Source organism: Lissotriton vulgaris, chromosome 3_1 (assembly GCF_964263255.1).
Source record: "Lissotriton vulgaris chromosome 3_1, aLisVul1.2, whole genome shotgun sequence".
NCBI lineage: Eukaryota > Metazoa > Chordata > Amphibia > Caudata > Salamandridae > Lissotriton > Lissotriton vulgaris.
In genome coordinates this window covers 1062767659-1062792716 of record NC_141689.1, presented here as the reverse complement: position 1 = coordinate 1062792716, position 25058 = coordinate 1062767659, and the positions used below count along the sequence as shown (strand labels likewise).

Sequence of the window (25058 nt, the reverse complement as noted above, 5' to 3'; positions counted from 1 at the left end):
GTTGTGGAGATTAAGCAAGCTTAATGCCCAGAGTTGCAGAGTGTGAACCCATGATTAGGTCAGGCACCGAAGCAAGACTTATCGAGTCCGTGGACATTTGAGCTCCAGACCCTGCCGTGTCGGGAATTGAACCCTGGTCCCGGGTCTGACCTCTGCTTCAGGGTCTGCCTGCTCTAACCAGTGAGCCACACTTCTTCGCCAGTCACATAAGCTGCTTGGTAGCACATCACTCATTCCTCAAATGTTTCACATTTTTGAAAAATAAAATGCTAGCTGTGGACCAAACACTTGCAGGGAGGAGCAGTATCTTGAAGCTCTTAGACCAGACGAAAAGGTGAGGGAGAAGAACATGCTGTTCTTGAAGAGTGGTAGCACACTGGAAAACGAGATCTGAATTTACAAAATATTTCTGTGAGTTGTTGAGTCTGAATCTTGAAATATTCTTAAAACAAATACAGCTACATAGAAATAAAGCTCTGTGAAACACGCCAAAAATCTTGGGGTGATATAAGTTGGAACTGAGGAAAAGTATGCACTTGTGTATATGTGATGGGCAAATTAATACTTAATTCAGATGATTGCACACATATTGCATGCACTTGATATAATCCGTATTGGACTTTACCAGAAGGACTAAAACAACCACCATCAAGAATGGGTAACTAGTTTCAATGTGTAGAACTCCTAGACGTACACAGTACTTGTTTTGTGCTCCCGTCACAAGGTGTACAATTTGTCTTTGCAGGTCGTGGGCGCGCAAAAGACAGTAAGTGCATCCTAGTAACAAGTAAACCAGATCAAGCGGAGAAGGAGAGAATTAATATTTATCATGAGACTATGATGACTAAAGCTCTGGAGGAACTGCAGCTGATGAAGGAGAAGGAATTTTTATACATGGTAATTTTACTACTTTTCGAAATTAGAAAATATAATGTAAAAATATAATAAATATGAGAATGGTTTGCCATCAATGCAAAATGAAATAATTGAGTTCCTCACAAACAAATGTGTATATATAACATGCCTGGTTAGGTTAATGTGCTCTTTCAGTGATTTATTATCGAAACATGGAGACTACCCAGAGAAATATTCTACAAAAACTCAGTTAATAAACGTGAAAGGGATGAGAGTGGGTGAATAAGTGAGTGGGATTTCTAAGCTCTGAATCTTTGATATTCACCCGTATGGCAAAATTGTTGACCTGACTGATCATAAAAGATTTGAGGTTTAGACAATGTCTGAACATAACATCAATTTATTTAAACTTCATTTGTAAATTTTCACCTCAAACTGAGCAGCCATATACAGAATCCTTCGAGACAATATCCATCGACTTGTTTATGTTACACACATTAGAGTCCCAAACACATAGCACAGCTAGATACACTTTACACTTTTTATGGCTGAGCAGCTGACACAGCATCGTACACGGTTAGTTAGACACAGGCACCAACGTTTACATGCTATCGCCACCATCAGTCTTGGCAGTCTGGTCACTATTCGTCCCTGTTGAATTCAACAATTCTCTACATAGTTCTCTCCAGGTTGCTATGTCCTCATCCAATCTTTCATCCCTGCGGCAGGCTTTCATGTGTAGTTCCTCCGCTAAGGACCACTCCCCCATGTCTCTCATCCAATTTACAAAAGAGGGGGCCTGCTCACCCATCCAGCAAATGGCAAACCTCCGTTTAGCCAATACCAGCGCTAATTGCAATCTGAATATAACATCATTAGGACCAAGGGGGAAAAGTCCTGTCACCTCGCTGCAGCATTCTTTTGAAACTGGTGGCCTTTTGCAATCACAGTCCCTGAAATTTGCAAGATCACTTGATTTAGCTATAGCAAAATGGCTTTTCTTTTTGTACAAAAGTCCTGTTCTGAGTTGGAAAATGCTTTCTGACTGGTAAAAGAACTTTTGCGATCTTTTCCTAATCACAAATATGGGGTGTCCTTCCTTTAGAAAAAAATTTATCAATGGTTTCTGACAGCAATTGCGGTTGCAAACCATTGATGAGTTATCGACCCCCGAATTGGGTTGGTAACTGATTTGCAACGGGGACGATCCCCTTATGACAACTACCCCTTTCTGAATCATGTTGGCAGCTTCAGGGTGGAGAAGGCAGTAGCCCAGGGGACTACTGTTTGCTCACTGTGAAGCTTTTCAAAATAGCAAACTTTTTTTTTTAAAGCAGCAGTGGTAATTTTAAGGAGCACAGGCTGCTTTAAAAAAACTGTTTTCCGTTTTGGAGTGCAGTCATAGGAATGGTGTTCTGCTGTCCTTTGCATGGCACCACCAATAGGGGGTTTCAAATTGTAACCAGCCTAATGAATATTAATTGAGCAGGTTGTTTTTGCGACCCTCTACAATTCAATTTTTGTGGACTGACCTATTAGTACATAGGTTGGTTCACAAATACTATTCCATTTTCAAAAAGTGGAGCGAGATTTGCCACCATTTTTGAAAAAGGAATAATATTACATCAGGCTCTGGAATGGGTGAGCGAAAAAACCAAGGTAGGGCACTAATGCAAGTGTGGTTCCCCCATATTTTACTGATCAGAGTTAACCATTTGTGAACCATGCATGCTACCTCTCTGACGCAATGCCTGATGTGTTTGGCATCCAATCAATGCTGTAAAGTGTGAAAAGAAAATATGAAACCATGACTTCACACCAGCATGGTTGCACAGACTTGGGCCTGCTGAGGTGAAACAGCTATTTCTGTGGGAAAGACCCTCCTAACATATTTTGTCATATCTAGCCAGCAATTAAACACTCAGGGCCTCATTATGAGTTATCTGGTATTTGGTGCGGCTACACTGCACACAGTAAATACCTACACCATGAAATTAACTATTTACCAGGTGTGGGAGTAACACATCGTTCCAAGTTTGCATCTTAGAGTGATAGATAGGGCACTAACATTGCATCCTGCAGCCCGTCCCAGATGCAAAACTTAGAATGTAGGGGGTATTTTCTGCACATACATTTTACCTGGCAAAAAAGTGAAACAATGCTGAACAAGTTCCTAACCTGATTCTGACTCTAACTCTAGTACACACCAAAATTTGGATTAGCCATGGACTCACAATGACACTCAAACACTACTGTCAAGGTAAGGTGTTGAAAACTTTATAAATTAAGGACAAAAATATTTTAGTTGTAGTTGCAGATTACATTTCACTTCTACTATTAAAACCGATATAAAAATTAAACGAAATAGGGCCAGATGCAAACATCACAGATTTCAAAAATGTTTCTTTGGCACTCTACTAATTGGTATAGTAAACAAGATAAACATCTCAAATGTATTGTGGGCATTAAGGGTCAAATGTACAAATAAGTGATGCAATGCATCTCAGCAAATAAAGTTGTTATGCTGCGTTGTGTCAACATGATAGAGCAGAACAGCACCATATCTACAATAATGTGGGGTTGTTCTGCCCTCTCCCTATGCTTACCCACTTATGGTTGGCATGTACCAATGCAGACACCTTTGCGCCAGGGTGCAAAGGTGTCTGCATTGGTCAACATTGTTTTTAAAGCAGGAAGGGGTGCTTTCCAATATAAAAACTATACTTTAAGGTGTTTCCCTTAAGACAGACAGAGAGAGACCGCTGCCTCAAAACTTATCTCCGACAAAATAGAAGCCCTGATCTTCGGGAAGAACACCTCCGTAAGGGACCACAGCTGATGGCCAGCAGAATTTGGACCAATACTCACACCGACAAACCATGTACACAACATCGGCATCCTGCTCGACAGCCAACTAATGAAATGAAGCGACAATTCAACGCAGTCGCCGCCTCCTGCTACCACACCCTCACTATGCACCTCAGAGCCTTCTGATGGATCCTAATCAACACCAGAAAGAACGCCACGCAGGCCATAGTCAACAGCCGCCTTGACTATGGCAATGCTTTCTACACCGGATTCTCCACCCAGCTCCTCAAAAGGCTCCAGACTATACAGTACAGTGCAGCCAGACTCCTCCTGGACTGCCCCAAACGGACCCGCATCACCCCACCTAAGAAAACCACTGGCTCCCATCCAGAAGAGATGCCAGTTCAAGATCCTCATGCACGCTTACAAAGCTGTACATGATCAAGAAACGTCAACCATCGATGAACTTCCACCTGCCGGCATGACACCTGTGCTCGGCCTCACTCGTGCTCGCACACACACCCCTGCATCCGTTGCAGCTGGGCCACTCCTTCTCCTTCATTACTGCCAAGATTTGGAATGACCTGTCCCTCCACCTCTGAACTACACCCTCCCTGGCACACTTCAGAAAGAAACTCAAGACCTGGCTTTTTAAATAGAGACACAACACCCTCAGCATCCGGATACCCTTAGGGGTGACAGTGCTGCACTATACATTTGCTGATTGATTGATTGATTCCCTATTTGTATGTGTACAGCGGACCTATAGAGGGTCAAAACAAGGAGAAATAAAAAACTTCTCTCTTCGTTAGGCCTGCCTCAAGGAGGCACAGGAATTTGGCACAAAGCCCTGTCTACAGTTCTTTCTAGATAAGGATTTGTGTGGGGGCTTAGGAACACCCATATACCGTCCATGGAACTCCCTCTTTACCCAAATAATGCTACCTTGAGTTACTTCTGGTCACAATCCAACACAAATCGAGATTTAAGGTGGATTGTAAATATCAACCCAATACTTTGCGTCAGGTCTGTTTTAAAAAAAAAGTAACACAAACAAGATGCAACGTCTTTGTAAATCTGGGCACTTCCTCTCACGTGAGTGTTTGATGAGAGTAGAGCACCTGTCATGCCGACCTCCTACTACTACAGTTTATAATTAGAGCACCTGAGCAGTGATGTTTGAGGCGTATGAGCTGCAGATTGTACACTATGCATTAGATTGCCACTTGGTGTTGGGCTCGGATGATTGCAGGGTGTTGTCTTCTTGGAAGAAATCTTTGTAGTCACAAGATAGGTAACTCCTCCCTTGGACAATACTGTGCATGGGCTTCGGCTCCATCCTTAGATTGTTTTTTTCCGCCACTGGGTTCGGATGAAAGTTTCTCCGCTCCGGCCAGAAAAACACTTTTCAGCAACTTCCAAGAGCAGAACTTACACGAACTTCCAATAACTACCTTCGACATCGACTACAATACTTTTCGACGCCATTGTTTCCATTCCGGTCATCGAAGTGGGCCGTTAGGCCTATCGACGCCGTGCGGCCTACACCACATGGAAAGAACTCCGTTCAAAAGATGCCCGGTATGTCAAGCAAAGTTTCCACATAGCGGCCACCACGAGGTCTGCAACCTCTGCCTATCGCCGGAACACGACGAGTCGACCTGCACAGCTTGTGCATCCTTCCGATCAAAGAAAACCATCCGGGATCGGAGAGCACATCGACACGAAAGGAGGAGCTAAGCTCCAGTACCGGAAGACATCTTCGACGAAGAGGTTCCCCTCGTTCGCGAAGAAGAATCACCTGATCTCCAGATCGTATCAGAGGCAGACAACTCAGATGACTCCATTCCATCGGGTCAGCGCGTGAGTACTCCTGCCCCTGCACCACATGTTCTGCCCAAACTGAAGGTAAAGGTCAGCACTCCACCCAAAGGGCCCAGTCGAGACCGAATACCTGCTTCGAAAGCCCCGCTTTCCAGCCCGGCTCCGAAGAAACCAACTAAGCCTTCCAGTGCCTCAACACCGAGCAAGCCTCTGCCCTGGGCCCCAAAAAATAAAGACGCTTTGGCGCCGAAGCCAAAAGACCCTTCCACACCGAAGCCAAAAGACCCTTCGGCACCGAAGCCAAAAAACCCGTCGGTATCGAAGCCTAAACCAGTATCGGCACCGAAACATAAAGACGTACCGGTACCGAAACCGAAAGAAGCACCGGCTCCAAAGCCGTCTACTTCTACACCTTTGACGCCGAAGAACTCAAAGACTGATTCCGAGGTACCCAAATCCTCGAACATGCCTACAAAGCCGAAAACAACACCTTCGGCACCAAAAAATATGCCACAGGACGTTATAACACCTGCCAAGGCTAAAGATACACGGCAACCTCCTCTGGAACCGAGTAAATCGACGCCCAAGAAGGTTGTAGAGCAGGAAGAACTTTTTAGACCAGATCCTCGACAAAAGAAGATCTACATAGACCCAAAAACAGGTCATGTAGGTGCTACACTTCACAAGAAGAGACCAGCAGATGCACCACCCACACCTGTGGTTCCTGCCAAAAAGAAGGACTGTGCAACATCTCCTATGCACCCTTCCTCTCCTACATCTTTCTTTCTTTTCCTGTTCCTCACATATCACCTCAAATCTCTCCTGTACATTCTCCATTATCATCACATTCCCCACAGCAGAATGATGATGAATACAATTTGGGTGGAGGGGAGGACATGCAAGACCCTGATTCATACCAGGTAGATGAGGTTGTATAGGATTTTTCAAACCCAAAAAATGTACCTACATGGGATTTTACAAACCCACAAAATGTGCCTGACATCCCTGAACCTCAGTCATACCGATCAAAGCCTACCCCTCCAGAAGATACCATTGGTTTTGGTCAGCTGTTAAACAGAGCTGCTGTTTACCATGAAGTCCCTATGCATTCCGATAGCGTAGAAGAAGATTTTCTCCTAGATACCTTTGAGCAGTCTCAGCGGTCTGCTCAAATTCTTCCCATGATCAATGGGGTTATAAAACATGCTCCAGAGGTATTTAAAGACCCTGTACGTTCTAGAATAATAAACCCTGGAATTGAGAAGAAATATAGACCAGCACCCACAGATCCCGTCTACACTAGACTCATTAGGTGTGGCCAATGATAGGAAGAGGGCAAACTCTCAAACTTCTGGCAAAGCACCCCCACCTGGCAAAGAATCAAAAGTAATTGACGCGTTAGGTAAGAGAATAGCCGCACAAGCTACAAACATCTGGCATATAGAAAATACACAAGCACTCCTCTCTCGTTATGATAGGGCTCATTATGACCAATTAGAAAGACTACTTGAGCACCTACTAGATCAGTACAAAGATCAAGCAAATGACCTTATACAGGAAGGCAAGTTAATATCCAATGCCTCAATAAAATGCGCGCTAGATGTCGCACATACAGCATCTAGAGCTGTAAACACCAGTGTCATACTCAGGAGACATGCGTGGTTACTCATTTCAGGGTTTAAACAAGAAGTTCAAACCACCATTTTAAACCAACCATTTAATCAGAACCAGTTATTTGGCCCAGAAGTAGACACTACGCTGGAAAAAATAAAAAAAGATTCGGTCACCGCAAAGTTCATGGGGGCTTTACAGTCCACACCAGCTAGAAGCTCCTTTTGTCGCTCCTCTTACAGAGGAGGCTCCAAACAAATTGGAGCAGACACTACAACATCTTTCAAATCCCAAACATCCTCTAATAAGGGATACTTTAGAGGAGGATACAGAGGCAATAATAACAAAGGAAGAGGTAGCAGTAACAATAACAACCGATCCTCTTCCGCCACAAAACAGTGACTTCCCTCTGCTCCCCCCACAGCATTCCACTCTTGTAGGGGGCAGATTAACACAGTTCCTACCTGTCTGGAACTCCATTACAACAGACAAGTGGGTAAGACAGACTATCCAACATGGGTACTGCCTGGAACTTACAGCAACCCCTCCACACATACCTCCCAGGCAGCGTCCAATGTCTACAGACCATCTGACTCTGCTTCAACAGGAGGTTCTATCACTTCTACAAAAATATGCTATACAGATAGTTCCTTTAGAAGAACAAGGAACAGGGGTTTACTCTCTGTACTTTCTAATTCCCAAGAAGGACGGAACACTAAGGCCAATTCTAGACCTCAGGCCCCTCAACCATTAGATACAATCAGATCATTTTCATATGATCACTCTGCAACAAGTGCTTCCACTGCTGCAACAAGGCGACTTCCTTACCACACTATATCTAAAGGACGCCTACTTCCATATCCCCATACATCCTACCCACAAAAAGTATCTAAGGTTTGTACTGGAAGGACAACACTACCAGTTCAAAGTCCTCCCATTCGGAGTGACAACCGCACCAAGAGTATTCACAAAATGTCTAGCAGTGGTAGCAGCACATCTCAGAAGACAATAAATACATGTCTTCCCTTATCTCGGCGACTGGCTCATAAAAGCCAAGTCATTCAATCAGTGTGTTCAACACACACATCAGACAATTCAAACATTGCACGACTTAGGGTTTACAATAAACTACACCAAGTCGCACCTGCAGCCTTCGCATGTACATCAGTATCTAAGGGGCTACAATAAACACGTCTACAGCTCTAGCGTATCCCAGTCCAGCAAGGATACAGAGCATTCAAGCCTTAGTCACAGCTTTTCAACACCACCAATCTCTGCAAGCCAGGGTGTTTATGAGACTAATAGGCATGATGGCATCTTGCATCTTCATAGTACCACCGCACGATTGCAAATGCGCCCATTACAAGAATGCCTAGCACAACAGTGGAACAAAGCTCAAGGTCAACTAACAGACCTGATGTTGGTAGACAGCCGCACGCATCGCTCTCTGCAGTGGTGGAACACCAAAAACTTGACAAAGGGGCGGCCGTTCCTCGAGCCTGTTCCACAAGTAGTGCTCACAACAGACGCATCCCTCACAGGGTGGGGAGACCATCTCTTGCATCACACAACTCAGGGCCAATGGACCAATCAACAAAAACTGCTCCATATCAACCATCTAGAGCTGCTAGCAATATTCTTAGCACTCAAGACTTTTCAACTTGAAGTACAAAACAAAGCTGTCCTAATCAGGACGGACACTATGACAGCTATGTACTATATACAAAAACAGGGGGGGACACACTCTCTGCAATTGTCCCAACTTGCACAGAACATTTGGAGATGGCAATTCCTCAAAACATTTATCTGTTAGCGGAACACCTTCCAGGATTTCACAATCAGATAGCAGATCTGTTAAGTCGGCAGTCACAACAGATTCACGAATGGGAAATACATCCACAAGTTCTTCAGCCATTCTTCCAAAGGTGGGGGCACCCACACATAGATCTGTTTGCCACACACGAAAACGCAAAATGCCCAGCCTCCGCCGCCAGGTTTCCACACCCACTGTCCGAAGGCAATGCGATATGGATGAACTGGTCAGGCAGATTTGCATACGCTTTTCCGTCTCTCCCACTCATTCCTTTAGTGGTGCGCAAGCTCAGACAACAGTCTCTCACACTGATCCTAGTAGCTCCCACATGGGTACGCCAACCGTGGTTCACCACACTACTAGATCTTTCTCTAGTTCCACATCAAAAGCTACGGCTCACACCCTCCCTGCTAACACAGATTCATGGAGAAATCAGACACCCAGACCCAAACCAACTGAATTTGGCGATCTGGCTCCTGAAGTCTTAGAGTTTGGTTATCTAAACCTACCACCAGACTGTATGAATATCATTAAAGAGGCTAGGAAACCCACTACCAGAGCGTGTTATGCCGCTAAATGGAAAAGGTTTGCCATTTATTGCAAAAATAATCAAATTGATCCCCTGGATACTTCCATCCAAATACCATTTGCTGCCTTTTACATTTACAAAGGTCTAATTAGGCATATACTTCCATACGCCTGCACCTTGCAGCAATTGCAGCCTATTTACAAAACAGGCAACATCTGTCTCTCTTCAGAGTACCTGTAATCAAATCATTCATGGAAGGATTAAAAAGAATAATCCCACCCAGATTGCCACCTTCTCCTGTGTGGAACCTCAATCTTGTCCTTATAAGACTCATGTGGCCCCCTTTCGAGCCACTACATAAATGTGAACTGCAATTCCTAACATGGAAAACAGCTTTCCTTGTTGCCATTACTTCTCTCAGTAGAGTAAGTGAGGTACAAGCTTTCACTATACAAGAACCATTTTTTCAAATACATCCCAACAAAGTGGTTCTTAGATCTAATCCAAAATTTCTTCCAAAGGTTATCACTAGTTTTCACCTAAATCAATCCGTAGAGTTACCGGTGATTTTCCAAAACCCAGACTCTGTAGCGGAAAGGGCTTTACACACATTAGATGTTAAGAGGGCTCTCTTATACTATATAGATAGAACTAAATCTTTTTGAAAGACAAAACAACTGTTTGTATCTTTCTCTCCTCCACACAAAGGCAACCCCATCTCAAAGGGTGGGATTGCAAGGTGCATTGTAATGTGTATACAAATATGCTATATTAAAGCTAAACGTACATTAACAGTTCCTCCTAGCGCGCACTCTACTCGCAAACTAGGAGCCTCTATGGCTTTCTTAGGAAACATACCCCTAGAGGACATATGCAAAGCAGCAACATGGTCTACACCACACACATTCACCAAACACTATTGTGTTGATGTGCAAGCCAGGCAGCAAGCTGCTGTAGGCCAAGCTGTCCTTAGAACTCGCTTTCAAACTACTGCAACAGATACAGGTGACCACCGCTAAGGGGAGGCACTGCTGCACAATCAATGCATAGTGTACAATCTGCAGCTCATATGCCTCGAACGGAAAATGCTACTTACCAGTATGCATCTTTTCTTGGCATGTAGAGCTGCAGTGTTGTACAAGCCCTCCCGCCTCCCCGGGACTTGTATCCGTTCCAGTTTTTCATCTTACTTAGATACACACGCATGGATATCCTTCTTTCTTTACTTCTACTAGCTCCATCATTTCCCATCATGGCGAAAAACAATCTAAGGATGGAGCCGATGCCCATGCGCAGTATTGTCCAAGGGTCACCTATCTCGTGACTACAAAGACTTCTTCCAAGAAGACAACAACCTGCAATCCTCCGAGCCCAACACCAGGTAGCGATCTAATGCATAGTGTACAACTCTGCAGCTCTACATGCCAAGAACAGATGCATACTGGTAAGTAGCATTTTCCTTTCTCTTGTCTCAGGAGCTCTTCAGTTCTATGTCTATTTATCTCCCCACCATTCAGCCAAATGTAAGCACAAATATGGTGTTTGCAGGGGGGGGCAAAATCTGCCAGTGTCTGTAATTTTGACATCAACACTGGAGACGGTGACAAAACATTCAGAACTGATGTAATCAAACTGTATTGCTTCAAAAGCGAATTCCCATCCCATTGCTTTAACACCTTCCGTGCTCATTCCACAGCGCTTACAGGCGGGGATAATTCCCCTGATGTGCTGAGCTTTCCACGGAGCTCGTCTCAAGCACCGTGGTCCCCCCTCCTCCCAGCGCCACGGGGGAATTAGCCCCGCGGCGAAGGGGTTAAACAGGACACCTTTAAAATTATTAACTACAAAAGGGAAACACAACTTCAGAAGAGTTTGCACACAAGTTATATAGCATGTTTCTGCAATCTACATTTTTCAAATACAGCATTTTAAGAAACATTATTATGTGTTTTGCTGTACATTATTAACAGTCTGTGAGGCCAGGCATCTCCAGCTGAGATAGCATTGAAGTAGTTAATTTTTCAATTGACTTGATACACTCATACACTTGCAAATCTAGCATCACTTCTCATGTTTATAATCTATGTCATGCACTGATCAGGGTCCTGTGGGGAAGTTGGTGCATTGTGCTTTGCCAAAAGGCAACATCAAGCAACCTGCCTCCTTCAGCAACATCACTCCCTCACAAGACATTTACAACTAGCTCTCTGAATTCTTCTGTAAAAAAAATCTCCTCCGTACACAGCAATTTCAATCCTCAACTGGACCTCATCACCTTTGCAACTCAACTTCTCTATGATTCTGTAAAGCGCTCTGACATAACGGGTCAAGTTTGCGCTCTATAAAACACAAAAAAAACAACAACAAAACTTCCCATCACTGCAGATGAAAGAACCCTGACCTCATGGCCAGCTTTCACCATCATCAAAATTGCTTTACCATGAAGACCCTCTGAACCTTGCCCCCACCATGCCTTTACCTAAGGACTTTTAACCAATCAGCATAGCACTAACATCCAACTTCAATGCCTCCATCGACTAAGCTTTTTCCCAAACACTTGGAAACATGCCACCATCATGCCCCTACTCAAGAAGCCATCCACTGATCCAGCCACAGTTTCCAACTACAAACTCATATCCTACCTACAATACCCTGCAAAGGTCTTAGATACACTAATCAACCTATGCCTCACTGACTACCTCTGCACCTTGCTGTCTGGATCAGGCCCAACCACAGTACAGGAACAGTACTGATGGCCTCCACTGATGCCACCTGAATGATCTTTCACAAAGGAGTCATGGCAGACCTCATTCTTCTGGAAAACTCTGCGGCATTTGACACAATTTCACACCCCATCCTTATCATCCCCATCCACAACTCACAACCGATCCTCATCAGACCTGCACGGGATTGGCATCCAAGGACCTGCTCTCCACTGGATTTGCTCTTTCTTAACGGATAAAACAGAAGCTGTCAGTCTGGCATCTATCTCCACATAGGCCTGCAAACTCATCTGTGGAGTTCCTCAAGTTTCATCGCTCAGCCCCACCCTATTCAATGCATACATGATCTCTCTGGCCAACATCATCTGTGCACACAAACTCAACATGCTCTCCTGCACAGAAACATGCAACTCATGCTCTCCACCTTCGATAAGACCCCCCCCAAACAAGAAACAAGTTCACACACTCCATGAACGGAGTCGTTAAGTGGATGACAGCCAACTGTCTCAAGCTCAACACAGACAAGACAAAAGTAATGATTTTTGGCAAGAACACATCACCATGGGACTCCCAACAGGTGGCCCGACGAACTTGGACCCAAACCCATAACCCACGCCAGGAACTTGGTATATTCATTGGAAACAAAGTGGACATGACCACCCAAGTCAATACCGCCACTGCATCCTGCTTCCACACCCTCAAAATGCTGAGGAAGGTATTCAAATGGCTCCCAAGCAACTCCAGAAAAACGTTTACCAATGCCAAAGTCACCAGCAAGTTGGACTATGGGAACATTCTATGCAGGGATCACCATGGAACTCACTAGAAGACTACAAACCATCCAGAACTCAGTATTCAGACTCAACCTCACACACAGAACTCATATCACACCACAACTGTGGAAGCTTCACTGGCTTCCAATCCACAAAAGCGCTCAATTGAAACTCCTCACACACACATTCATGGTACTACACAACTCAGGCTCCACCTACCTTAATAGTTGCATCTCCACCAACCGCCCAGGCACCTACACTTAGCAGGACTTCAGTTGGCACACATCCAACACATACACAAAAGCAGATTAGCAGGACAGGGGTTCTCTTATTTTGTTACCAAAGTGTGGAATCGCCCTCTCCTCGTTTCTTGAATTCGGCATGAAAGAGAAGACCTAGCTTTTCAAATTACCAACCTACCATATGCAAGGCTAGGCTCACACACCTGCTCAGCGCCAGTATCCACTTGCCGGTGATAGTGTTCTTTACAAAAAAATTGTCAAATGTGAACAGTAATGATGTCAATAACTGAAGCAAGGTTGGAAACTAAGGTTACACATTTTCACTGATACAAACTATGGGACATATTTATCTAGGTTTTTTGCCATCCTTGCACCACAGAAGGAGATACAAGTGTGATGCAACACTTAGGTGAGATGTATCAAGTCACACAAGACCACCTTGCATGGCCCTGCACGGCTTGACAAATCTAGGGTAATGCCAGGCAGCGGAATTCGACACACTCTGCCCCAAGGAGGCGTTCCATGGGTGGAGCATGGGTGGTCTCATACATCCACCCATGGATTTTGGCGCGTTCTCAGATTTACCATTAGTGGTAGTCCTGGGAATGTACCAAAATGCAATGCTTCCCCAGATGAGGCGTAACAAGGAGAAATATCTCTATTTCTTCTCCTATTTCTTCTTTCTATGTGTGCTACATTTTGCAGCACACATAGAAAGAGGGAAATTCCTCTCAGGATTGTTTTGGTACAGGAAGGAGTACCAGCCTGCACAAAAACAATCCTACCTATATTGCAGGCACCCTTGCAACACAACGCAAGGTTGCTTGCATTGGCGCTAGGCAGCCAAAAGTGCAGCAGTGCAGGGGAAAGACAGGAATGCGTCGTCTAATGTTAAATACAGCATATTCCTGCACTTTTGCTTTCATGCAGCACATCAAGGTGGCTTGCTGCATTGGGCTACATGAAAGATCGATAAATCTGCCCCTCCATTTTCAGTTGCAATGTGAACTTAACATTTCTAAACATAACTTGAATCATGGATGGACATGAAGAAAACTGATGATTCCACTTAACATGCCTCTTATAGGAACTGTTCCTCTCTGTAACGATGGAGGAAATTGCATTTATACCTGAAACTGTGATTAGTCCCTCTGTGACTAGGAAAAAGCTTTTTCCTGGGTCTGGATAGCCTGCAGTTTAGTGAACGTTGAAATGCTGATATGCACGCATCTCATCCTATGCATAAGCACCAACTATCATTTTCCCTTAATGTTTTCAGTAGATTTCAACATTCAACTAGATTCATAGACATATCTGGGTTTTGCTAAATAAACTCTTCTATTCAGAAATCTTCTTAGTAAAAGCCCATGCCGCCTGTCATTTTACCTGGGCAATAAACAGGCTTTGTGTCCGTTTTCTGGCATAGTTCTCTGATGATGTTTTTCTCCTTATTAGACCTCTCATCCTAAGGGTGCTTTTCTGTTTTTGCTGATTTCTTTTGTTGGATTTAGACCTCTGAGCACTGCTGATCAGTGCTAACGTGCATCTGCATCTCCCCTGAACATGGTAACATTGATATATATACAATTGGCGTATTTAGTTTAGTTGTAAGTCCCATGTAAAGTGGTATACCCTATACCCAGGCCCTGTAAACTAAATGCTCCTAGTGGGCCTGCGGCACACAAAGGTATCCTTTCAAACCTGTCTTAGACCTGCCATTGCAGGGCCTTTGTGTGCAGTTTACTACCAATTCGGCTTGGCAAACTACTTGCCAAGCCTCAAACTCCCATTTAATTACACATAAGTCACGCCTAAGGTAGGCCACATGGCAGGGGGCTGTGTAAGTAAAAGGCAGTACATAAACTGATAGTTTTTGCATGTCCTAGTAGTGACAAACACATTCATTTTTCACTATTATAAGGATTACTCCTCTCATAGGTTATCATTGCAAATTCCTTGATATACTTTTAAGCTGTAATTCCTGATTAGAGAGGATTAGTTGGATCATCTTTTAAATGGTAATGATAAATCCTCTGTTCGAGGCATGTGAGCTGTAGATCACATGCGGTGCATAGCTTGCCATCTAGTGTTGGGTCCTGATGTTTGCACTTTGTTTTTCTTCAAAGTAGTCTTTTCAGTCACAAGGTAGGTGACTCCTCCTTTTGGTGATAGTGCGCATGGGTATTAATTCCATCTTTGGATTGTTTTTTCCCGCCATTGGGTACGGATGTGTATTGCTGCGCTCCTGTACCATTTCTAGAACCCCTTCGATGCACAATCCACTACCCTCAATGGTATTGTTATTGATCCCAGTTTCCCATTCTTTGCGTATCGTCTCAAAATTTCCACGCACCGACTTGCACGAAGTGTGCAACCTCTGTCTGTCCCAACAACTCGACAAGAAAGACTGTCACGCATGCTGATCGTTTCGATCGAAGAACACGCTTCGTGACCGTCTAGCTCGATGTCATGAGATGCAACATCAAAGCGGCTCTGCGCCGGATATCCTTGGTGAAGATTCAGACAAAGAACAACACGCTCAGGGAGCCGAGGAAGAAGAACAACATATCTCCGTGTCCGAAGTCGGAGCAGGTTACACCGGGTCAGCGTACCATGAGTAAAGATACCCTCTTGCCCCCTCAACAAACAAAGAAAAATGCTCCGATCCCTCCTCTGCCTTTGGGCCAAGGTCGTCACCGACAAAAAGTTTCAGGTGCCCTGCCCTCGAGCCGGGCACTGAAACTCAAAGATAAGCCCTCTGGCTTGGGATCGAGCCGGCCCCATATTGATGCCCAACCAACACCCTCGGTACCAAAACCCAAACCGAAACATCTCTTGGTGACAATTCCACCATTACCGAAGAATACACCTTCGGCACCGAAAAGTTCGGACCTGAAACCTTTGAACTCGAAACCGGCGAATAAGGACAAAGATACTCCGCCTAAAGAGCCTCGGCCCGATGCCCCTCCTTATGATCCAAAACAGAAAAAGCTGGTGAAAAACCCAGATACAGCACATACCCATTTCACCCTTGGAAAAAAAAAAATTAGACCAGCCAGAGGATTACCACATTCCTCGCAAAAGGAAAAGTGCGGGTACTAACCCTTCTCCACCGTACATGCCACCAACTTCCCCCACTGATCCCAACCTACTCATCACACTCACAAATTCACCACCACTTTCACCTGACCCACAGGATGAAAGGAATGGGTGTGAGGATCAGGATAGGCCGCTGACCAAGCCGCAGTAAATGCAGGTAACAGCAGTGAGGCCATGTAAGGGGGGATTTCGGGGGATGATGCTGAGGGAAATGTAATTATTTATTTAATTTTCCACCAGCCTCATCCCTTGAAATCCCCCCTTACCGCTTTTACCTGCAAGGACCGCGGCTGCACTGACCCCCTGGAGGTGGATCACACTGACCCAAACACGGATATTGACCTTGATCTATATCCGTCCAGACCCTGACCACCTGATGATAACACTGGTTATATTGAGCTACTCAACAGGGCTGCTCAATATCACGGGGTGGAGCTGCATAAGGAGGCGTCAGAAGAGGACTTTCTATTTAAGACCCTAAGTTCCACTCAGAGAGCCACTCATACACAGCCAATGCTTAAAGGGATGTTAAAGCACGCAGATGAAATATTTAAAGATTCTGTGAGGGCAAGAATAATTACACCTAGGGTGGAGAAAAAGTATAAACCTGCACCTATTGACCCCACTTACATCAAAGGTCAGTTGCCCTTAGACTCTCTTGTGGTTTCCAACGCTCACAAGAGAGCTAATTCACAGACCACAGACGAGGCTCCTCCTCCTGACAAGGAGTCCATGCTAATTGATGCCTCGGGCAAAAGAGAAGCTTCCCAAGCGGCCAATCATTGGCACATTTCTAATACTCAAGCTTTGTTGGCCCAATATGATAGGGCTCATTACGATGAGCTGGAAAAACTCATGCAATTTCTCCCTGATGAGCATAAGTCTAGGGCTAATAATCTTATCCAAGAAGGCAAACTTGTTACCTATACTTCCATCAGATGTGCCCTAGATGCAGCAGACACAGTAGCTCATGCAGTAAACACTAGCGAACTACTACGTAGGCATGCTTGGTTGAGAATCTCAGGATTCAAGCCTGAGGTGCAAACTTCCATTTTCAATCAACCGTTTGATAAGGAACATCTCTTTGGCCCAGCAGTTAATGCTTCGCTGGAGAAAATTAAAAAAGACATGGAGGTCGCAAAGTCCATGGGGGCTTTGCATTCATCTACAAATAGGGGTTCCTTTCGTCGCTCCTTTTACAGGAGTGGCTCCAAAAATGTATCCACCAAAGAACTCCCTCCTCCTCTTATAAGGGTAACAACCAATCGCCCTCATCAAGAGGCTATTTTAGAGGGGGTTTCGAGGAAACAACGGTAAGGGAAGTGGCAGAGGCAACTCCACACAATCTTTCCTACCTGTCTGGAATTCAATCACCTCAGACAAGTGGGTACTAAATATTATCCAATATGGTTACTGCCTATAGCTTACAGACATTCCCCCAAATATTCCTCCAAGATCACATACAATGTCACAAGAACATATCACCCTCCTAGGGCAGGAGGTTCTCTCTCTTAGTAAAACATGCTATAGAGCCAGTCCCCTTACAATACCAGGGGACCAGGGTATACTCCCTGTACTTCTTAATTCCCAAAAAAAGACGGTTCTCTCAGGTACACACTAGACTTCAGAGAACTAAATCTACATATTCAGTCTGACCACTTTCACATGATCACACTCCAGCAAGTGCTCCCACTACTTCACCAAGGAGACTTTCTATCCACTCTGGACTAAAAGGATGCCTATTTCCATATTCCCATACACCCTGCTCACCGTAAATACCTCAGGTTTGTGGTAGAGGGCCAGCTTTATCAATTCAAGGTCCTCCCATTCAGAGTAACTACTGCACCCAGGGTTTTGGCAAAGAGCTTGGCAGTAGTTGCAGCTCATCTACAAAGACAGCACATTCACGTCTTCCCATACCCAGACGACTGGCTCATAAAACCCAGCTTGAAGCAAAGTTGCCTAAGTCACACTCCAAAAACTGTTCAACTACTCCACGACCTTGGGTTCACTGTAAACCTGCATTCATATACTAGGAGTACAGAGGGATTTACAGGACCAGGTCGCCCTCCACTCAAGCAATCAAAAAGACAACGTGACCTAGTCCACAAGGCAATCGTTTAATGTATATCTGTGGGTATGCGTGGATATGTCTAAAGATCCTTCCACTGCACCTTTAAGTTTAACAATAGGTGTATTGCTCCAGATACTTGCCAGTAAGAGATAAAAGTAGCCAATCTCTGATACATCTAACTTTAGACAACACAGGACATACATTCACAAGAGAGACGACACTTGAAAAAATGTGTGAGTCGCTAGAAGACACCTCACGGGCGCACCACCATTGGGGCCCCTGGTTGGTACTCACCAGGGTGGCCCTGTTCTCATCATTGGTGTCAACTAGCTTAACGGAAACGTGACCGACTCCCAAAAGGAAAAAACAGTGAATGGTGCAGTGAACACAAACTTATATGTGACAAGGACTGACAACGTTCAACATATAACAAAACACATACTGAGCGCACACGAATAAGGACCTCTTTATTTGTATTCTCCTGTCCGCTAACAGTAAACACATATATAAAACAAAGAGAGAAGCGAATACTCCCTATCGATTCGCTTACAACTCGCTGCCGACATGTTTCATTGCCATGGTCAATATTCAGGCAATTTCTTCAGGGCAAAGATGTTTTTTTTAAAAAAAGCCACTGCCAGCAAAGTACTGTGGTTTATGTGCTGGCTATAGCATCGACTTTCATACCATTACAATCATCAAATTTCAATTTTGAAAAAGTCGCGGACCCACTCCCACTCGGTAAGTGCAGTCTGTCCTCCCGTAAAAATGTATCACTGGCAAAGGACTCATCGGCGTCTCGGTGAGGAGACGCCGATGAGTCCTTTGCCAGTGATACATTTTTACGGGAGGACAGACTGCACTTACCGAGTGGGAGTGGGTCCGCGACTTTTTCAAAATTGAAATTTGATGATTGTAATGGTATGAAAGTCGATGCTATAGCCAGCACATAAACCACAGTACTTTGCTGGCAGTGGCTTTTTTTAAAAAAAACATCTTTGCCCTGAAGAAATTGCCTGAATATTGACCATGGCAATGAAACATGTCGGCAGCGAGTTGTAAGCGAATCGATAGGGAGTATTCGCTTCTCTCTTTGTTTTATATATGTGTTTACTGTTAGCGGACAGGAGAATACAAATAAAGAGGTCCTTATTCGTGTGCGCTCAGTATGTGTTTTGTTATATGTTGAACGTTGTCAGTCCTTGTCACATATAAGTTTGTGTTCACTGCACCATTCACTGTTTTTTCCTTTTGGGAGTCGGTCACGTTTCCGTTAAGCTAGTTGACACCAATGATGAGAACAGGGCCACCCTGGTGAGTACCAACCAGGGGCCCCAATGGTGGTGCGCCCGTGAGGTGTCTTCTAGCGACTCACACATTTTTTCAAGTGTCGTCTCTCTTGTGAATGTATGTCCTGTGTTGTCTAAAGTTAGATGTATCAGAGATTGGCTACTTTTATCTCTTACTGGCAAGTATCTGGAGCAATACACCTATTGTTAAACTTAAAGGTGCAGTGGAAGGATCTTTAGACATATCCACGCATACTCACTGTAAACCTGACCAAGTCTCACAACAACCATCCAACATACAGGTGTATCTAGGAGCCACAGTAAACACTCAAAAAGCTCTAGCGTGTCCCAACCCAGTCAGAACCCAGAACATGAAGACTTTAATGTCTCAGTTTCGGGCCCCAAGACTCATTACCAGCTCCAGTGTTCATGCAGTTAGTAGGAATTATGGCATCTTGCATCCTAATCGTACCTTACTTAAGACTTCAAATGCGTCCTTTGCAACAATGCTTAGCACGTCAGTTGAACAAGGCTCAGGGTTGGTTGTGAGATCTAGTGTTCTTAGACAGCAGCACCCATTTCTCCTGCAGTGGTGGAATACACAAAACCTTTTAAAAGGGCAGCCCTTCATCGACCCTGTTCCACTGATAGTGCTAACAGCAGCTGCATCGCTCACTGGCTGAGGAGCTCATCTCGAAAACCATACCTTTCAGGGCATGTGGACTCTGCAACAAAAGAAGCTCCACATAAACCATCTAGAGATACTAGCAATTTTTCGAGCACTCAAGCGTTTCAACTTCATCTAGTAGGCAAAGCGGTCCTAATTCATACAGACAACATGACAGCAGTGTATTACATACAAATGCAGGGAGGGACACACTCTCTTCAGCTGTCACAACTAGCTCAGACCTTCTGGAGGTGGGCGATTGGTCACAAAATGTATCTCTTTACGGAACACCTTCCAGGAGTAAACAACCAGATAGCAGATCTGCTGAGTCATCAACGACAACAGATCCACAAATGGGAACCCCACCTTCAGGTTCTCCTCCCATTCTTTCAAACGTGGGGCTTCCCAAAGATAGATCTGTTCGCCACACACCTAAACGCAAAATGCCCAAGCTTTGCATCCAGGTATCCACACCCATTGTCCAGAGGCAATGCACTATGGATGAATTGGTCGTGGATATTTGCCTACGCTTTTCCACCTCTCCCACTCATTCCATTAGTGGTTCGGAAGCTCAGACAGCAGTCCCTGACACTAATCCTAGTTGCTCCCACATGGGCCCGTCAACCCTGGTTCACAACACTGTTGGATTTATCAGTAGTTCCTCACCAAAAACAACATCTTACTCCCAATCTCCTCACTCAGAGCCATGGAGACATAAGGCATCCAGATCCCATTCATCTCAACCTTGCGATCTGGCACCTGAAATCGTAGAGTATGGCTACCTCAATCTTCCGCCAGACTGCATGAATGTCATCAAAGAGGCAAGGCGCCCTACCACAAGAGCATGCTATGCAGCAAAGTGGAATAGGTTTGTGATATACTGTAATAACAATCAAATCATCCCGCTTGATGTTTCAACACAAAACATCATTTGCTATCTATTACATCTACAGCGTACCAATTTAGCGTACACATCCATATGCTTACATCTTGCTGCAATAGCTGCATATTTACTGAACAGACAACATCTGTCTCTTTATAGAGTGCATTTATGGAGGGACTTAAAAGAATCATTCCCCCAAGACATCCACCTCCTCCAGTGTGGAATCTGAACATTGTCCTTACCAGACTAATAGGTCCATCTTTTGAGCCATTACATAGATCTGAACTGCAATTTCTCACTTGGAAGGTAGCTTTCCTCATAGCTATCACATCACTGAGGACAGTGGGTGAGCTTCATGAACAAACCATAGAAGAACCCTTTTTAAAAATACACCAAAATAAAGTGGTTCTTCGGACTAATCCAAAGTTCCTACCTAAAGTAATTTCTGCCTTTCATATCAACCAATCTGTTGAGTTGTCTGTGTTCTTCCCTCAACCAGATTCTGTGGCAGAACGTGCTCTACATACCATAGATGTGAAAAGAGCATTGCTCCACTACATTGAAAAGGACAAAACCTTTCCGTAATACCAAGCAACTATTTGTTGCTTTTGCTCCACCACATAAAGGCAATCCTATATCAAAATCAGGTATTGCACGGTGGATAGTCAAGTGCATTCAAACATGCTGTATTAAAGCAAACACACATTACCAATCCCCCCTAGAGCACACTCCACTCGCAAACTAGGGGCCTCTATGGCTTTCTTAGAAAATATACCCATAGATGACATTTGCAAAGTTGCAACATGGTCTCACCAGTCACCACACACATTTACAAAACACTATTGTGTAGATGTCTTAGCTAGAGAGCTAGGGTGGGCCAAGTAGTTTTGTGTACACTACTTCAGACAGATGTAACAGCTACAGGTTAGCCACCGCTTTGAGAGATAACTGCTATATAGTCTATACACTGCATGTGATCTACAGCTCACATGCCTCAAACGGAAAATGCTACTTACCACAGTACGCATCTGTTCTCGGCATGTAGAGCTGTAGATTCACATGCGCCCACCTGCCTCACCAGGTACCTACTGTTGCAGTACTATCTTACTTAGATACAATATATTTGTACATCTCTCTTTACTACTCTTACTAACTCCATCATCACCCTCTGGCAAAACAATCTAAAGATGGAGTCGATGCTTATGCGCACTATCACCAAAAGGAGAAGTCACCTACCTTGTGACTGGAAAGACTTCTTCGAAGAAAAACAAAGTGCAAACATCCGGACCCAACACTAGATGGCGAGCTATGCACAGCATATGAATCTACAGCTCTACATGCTGAGAACAGCTGCATACTGTGGTAAGCAGCATGTCTCTTACTGGTAAAATTGTATTCTCCATTACTGTTTAGGAATGCCACTTTTAGAAAGTGGACATTTCTCTGCTCTTACTGCTCTGTGGGCCTGCAGCCTGTCACCAATTCACTTCTTGTTATGTTATGTTATGTTATGTTATGTTAGGGAGTATTTATATAGTGCCTATCACCGCCGGTCTCTAAGCGCTTACCAGAAAAAACATAACACACTAATGCTCCTAGAACCTCAGTTGTTCCACCTCCTATAATGTCATGAAAGCCCTTCTGAAAAGATAAGTTTTTAATTTCTTTCTGAAGGGTAGAAGCTGTGATTCCTCTTTCAAGGTGGACGGGAGCTCATTCCACAATTGCGGGAGAAGCACAGACAGGGCCCTGCCTCCTTTGGTCTTTAATTTGAACCTTGGTTGAATCAGGTTGGAGGTTGTTCCTGAGCGCAAAGGTCTCCCGGGAATGTACCTCTTCAAACGTTGCTTAATGTACTCTGGGGCTTTCCCAAAAAGTGCCTTATGGGCCACACAGAGACATTTGAACTGGACTCGGAATTTCACTGGAAGCCAGTGCAGCTTCTGAAGCAGGGGGGTTGCGTGCGAGTTTCTAGACACAGAATGGATCAACCTGGCTGCATCGTTCTGTATTACCTGCAGCTTCCTCAACAACTTGTGTGGTAAGCCCAGGTATAAGGCATTGCCATAATCAAGTCTCGAAATGACTGTGGCGGATACGATCGATTGCAGGGTGGAGGCAGATAAGATGGGAACTAGCTTTCGCAATTGCCTCAACACACCTATGCAGGATCCGACGACAGCAGAAACTTGAGGGGCCATTGAGAGGTCTGCATCAATCCTTAACCCCAAGCTTTTTACTACGGTACCAGGAGACGGGGTGGTTCCTAACTCGGGGGGCCAATACAGGTCACTCCAGGGATCCTCTTTGTTGCTGATCACCAGCACCTCTGTTTTATCAGCATTCACTTTCAACAGATAGTTAGTTATCCAGTTGACTGTGAATGAGAGCAGATTCCTCACTGATTCCTGGGCCTCTACGGTGTTATCCAGCCGGACTAAGAGCTGAGTATCATCTGCGTAATTAAAAATTTTGCAGTTCATACTCATAAGCTCCTCCACTAAGGGTTGTAGATAGATATTGAAAAGCAGGGGGGATAAGGCCGACCCCTGGGGCACCCCCCAGGTCACGTCGCAGGTCTCAGACAGTTGGTCTCCTAGCTGCACTCTCTGGGTTCGACCTGACAGGAAGGATTCTAGCCACTTTAGCACCTGGCCTGTGATCCCCAACTTCGCGACACGGTCCAGCAAGATGGTGTGGCAGACCGTGTCGAAGGCCGCCGATAAGTCTAATAGAATCAGGGCACACGGCTGCTTGTTATCTGCCCTGACTCTCAGCTCATCAGCAACCGAGGCCATGACTAGTTCTGTGCTGTGTTGGGGCCGGTACCCAGCCTGCCTGGTGTGAAGGAGATGGTATTCTTCCAGATGGCCGGCTAGAGTGCTGAGGACGTGCTTTTCTAAGATCTTACTGAGAAAAGGCAACTGCGAAATGGGCCTGTAATTTTTTAAGGCTGTCGTGTCCGTTCCTGCTTTCTTTAAAAGTGGGGAGACCCTGGCTTCTTTCATCTGGGTAGGCAAATACCCTGATTTAAGTGAGTTATTCAATAGATTCAGTACCTGGGGCTGAATGCCTGGCAGGGCCATTTTAAAAATTTTAGGGGGACATGGATCCATATTGGAGCCTGATTTAATTTGACCGACCAGTTCCACTAGGCACTTGTCGTCGATGGGAGGGAAGCTGTTCAAAGTCATGGATGGCACCTGAGCAGTCTGACTGGGCAGCATGGTTATAGCTGGCCATGCCTTGATGTCAGAGATGATGTCCTGTACCTTCCGAAGGAAGAAGGTTTGGAAGGAATCACAGTCAGGTTGATCTTCCGCCCAGATTTTCCCTTCTCGTTGTGTGAGTTCCCTTAGAATCGTAAAGGTCTCTCGCTGAATGTTAGTTGCCTCCCTTATTCTTCCCTCAAAAATAGCAGCCTTTTTTTCTAGGATGTCTGCCTTATATTTTAAGAGCAGAGTTTTGAAAGTTTCGGCCTCTGATTGACTATAATGGAGTCTCCACCTTCTCTCTTCCTTACGAAGGGCTTGCTTATTCTGTTTCAAGGAGGCATCAAACCATGGCGCTCCTTTCCCTTTAGTTCCAGTGCTCTCCATCTGCTCAGGGACAAGTTTGTCCAGAGCGGTGAGCAACCAGGTCTCTAACATCCTAACATCATGGTCTAGGTCTATACCATTCATATTAGGAGGGGTAAAAGAGAGCAGGGTCGTGATTAGGAGGTTGGCTTCCACCTTACTCCAGGATCGAATTTTTCTCCGTGATTTATTTGGGGCAGCCCTCACAGGGTCGCCTGGAACCCAGCATTTTATCAGAAAGTGATCTGACCAAATGCATGGACTAATCTCCGTTATTTCTGTGTTAGGCA

General features: G+C 44.8%; 1 protein-coding gene across 1 annotated transcript in view; it reads left to right on the top strand.

Annotated features, from left to right (window-relative positions):
• Positions 1-25058, top strand: part of RIGI (RNA sensor RIG-I) — an 818172-nt gene that overhangs the window by 739138 nt on the left and 53976 nt on the right. The window contains exon 17 of the mRNA XM_086961483.1: positions 746-897. Coding sequence (XP_086817609.1) covers positions 746-897 — 152 coding nt within the window. The remainder of the gene's footprint in view (positions 1-745; positions 898-25058) is intronic.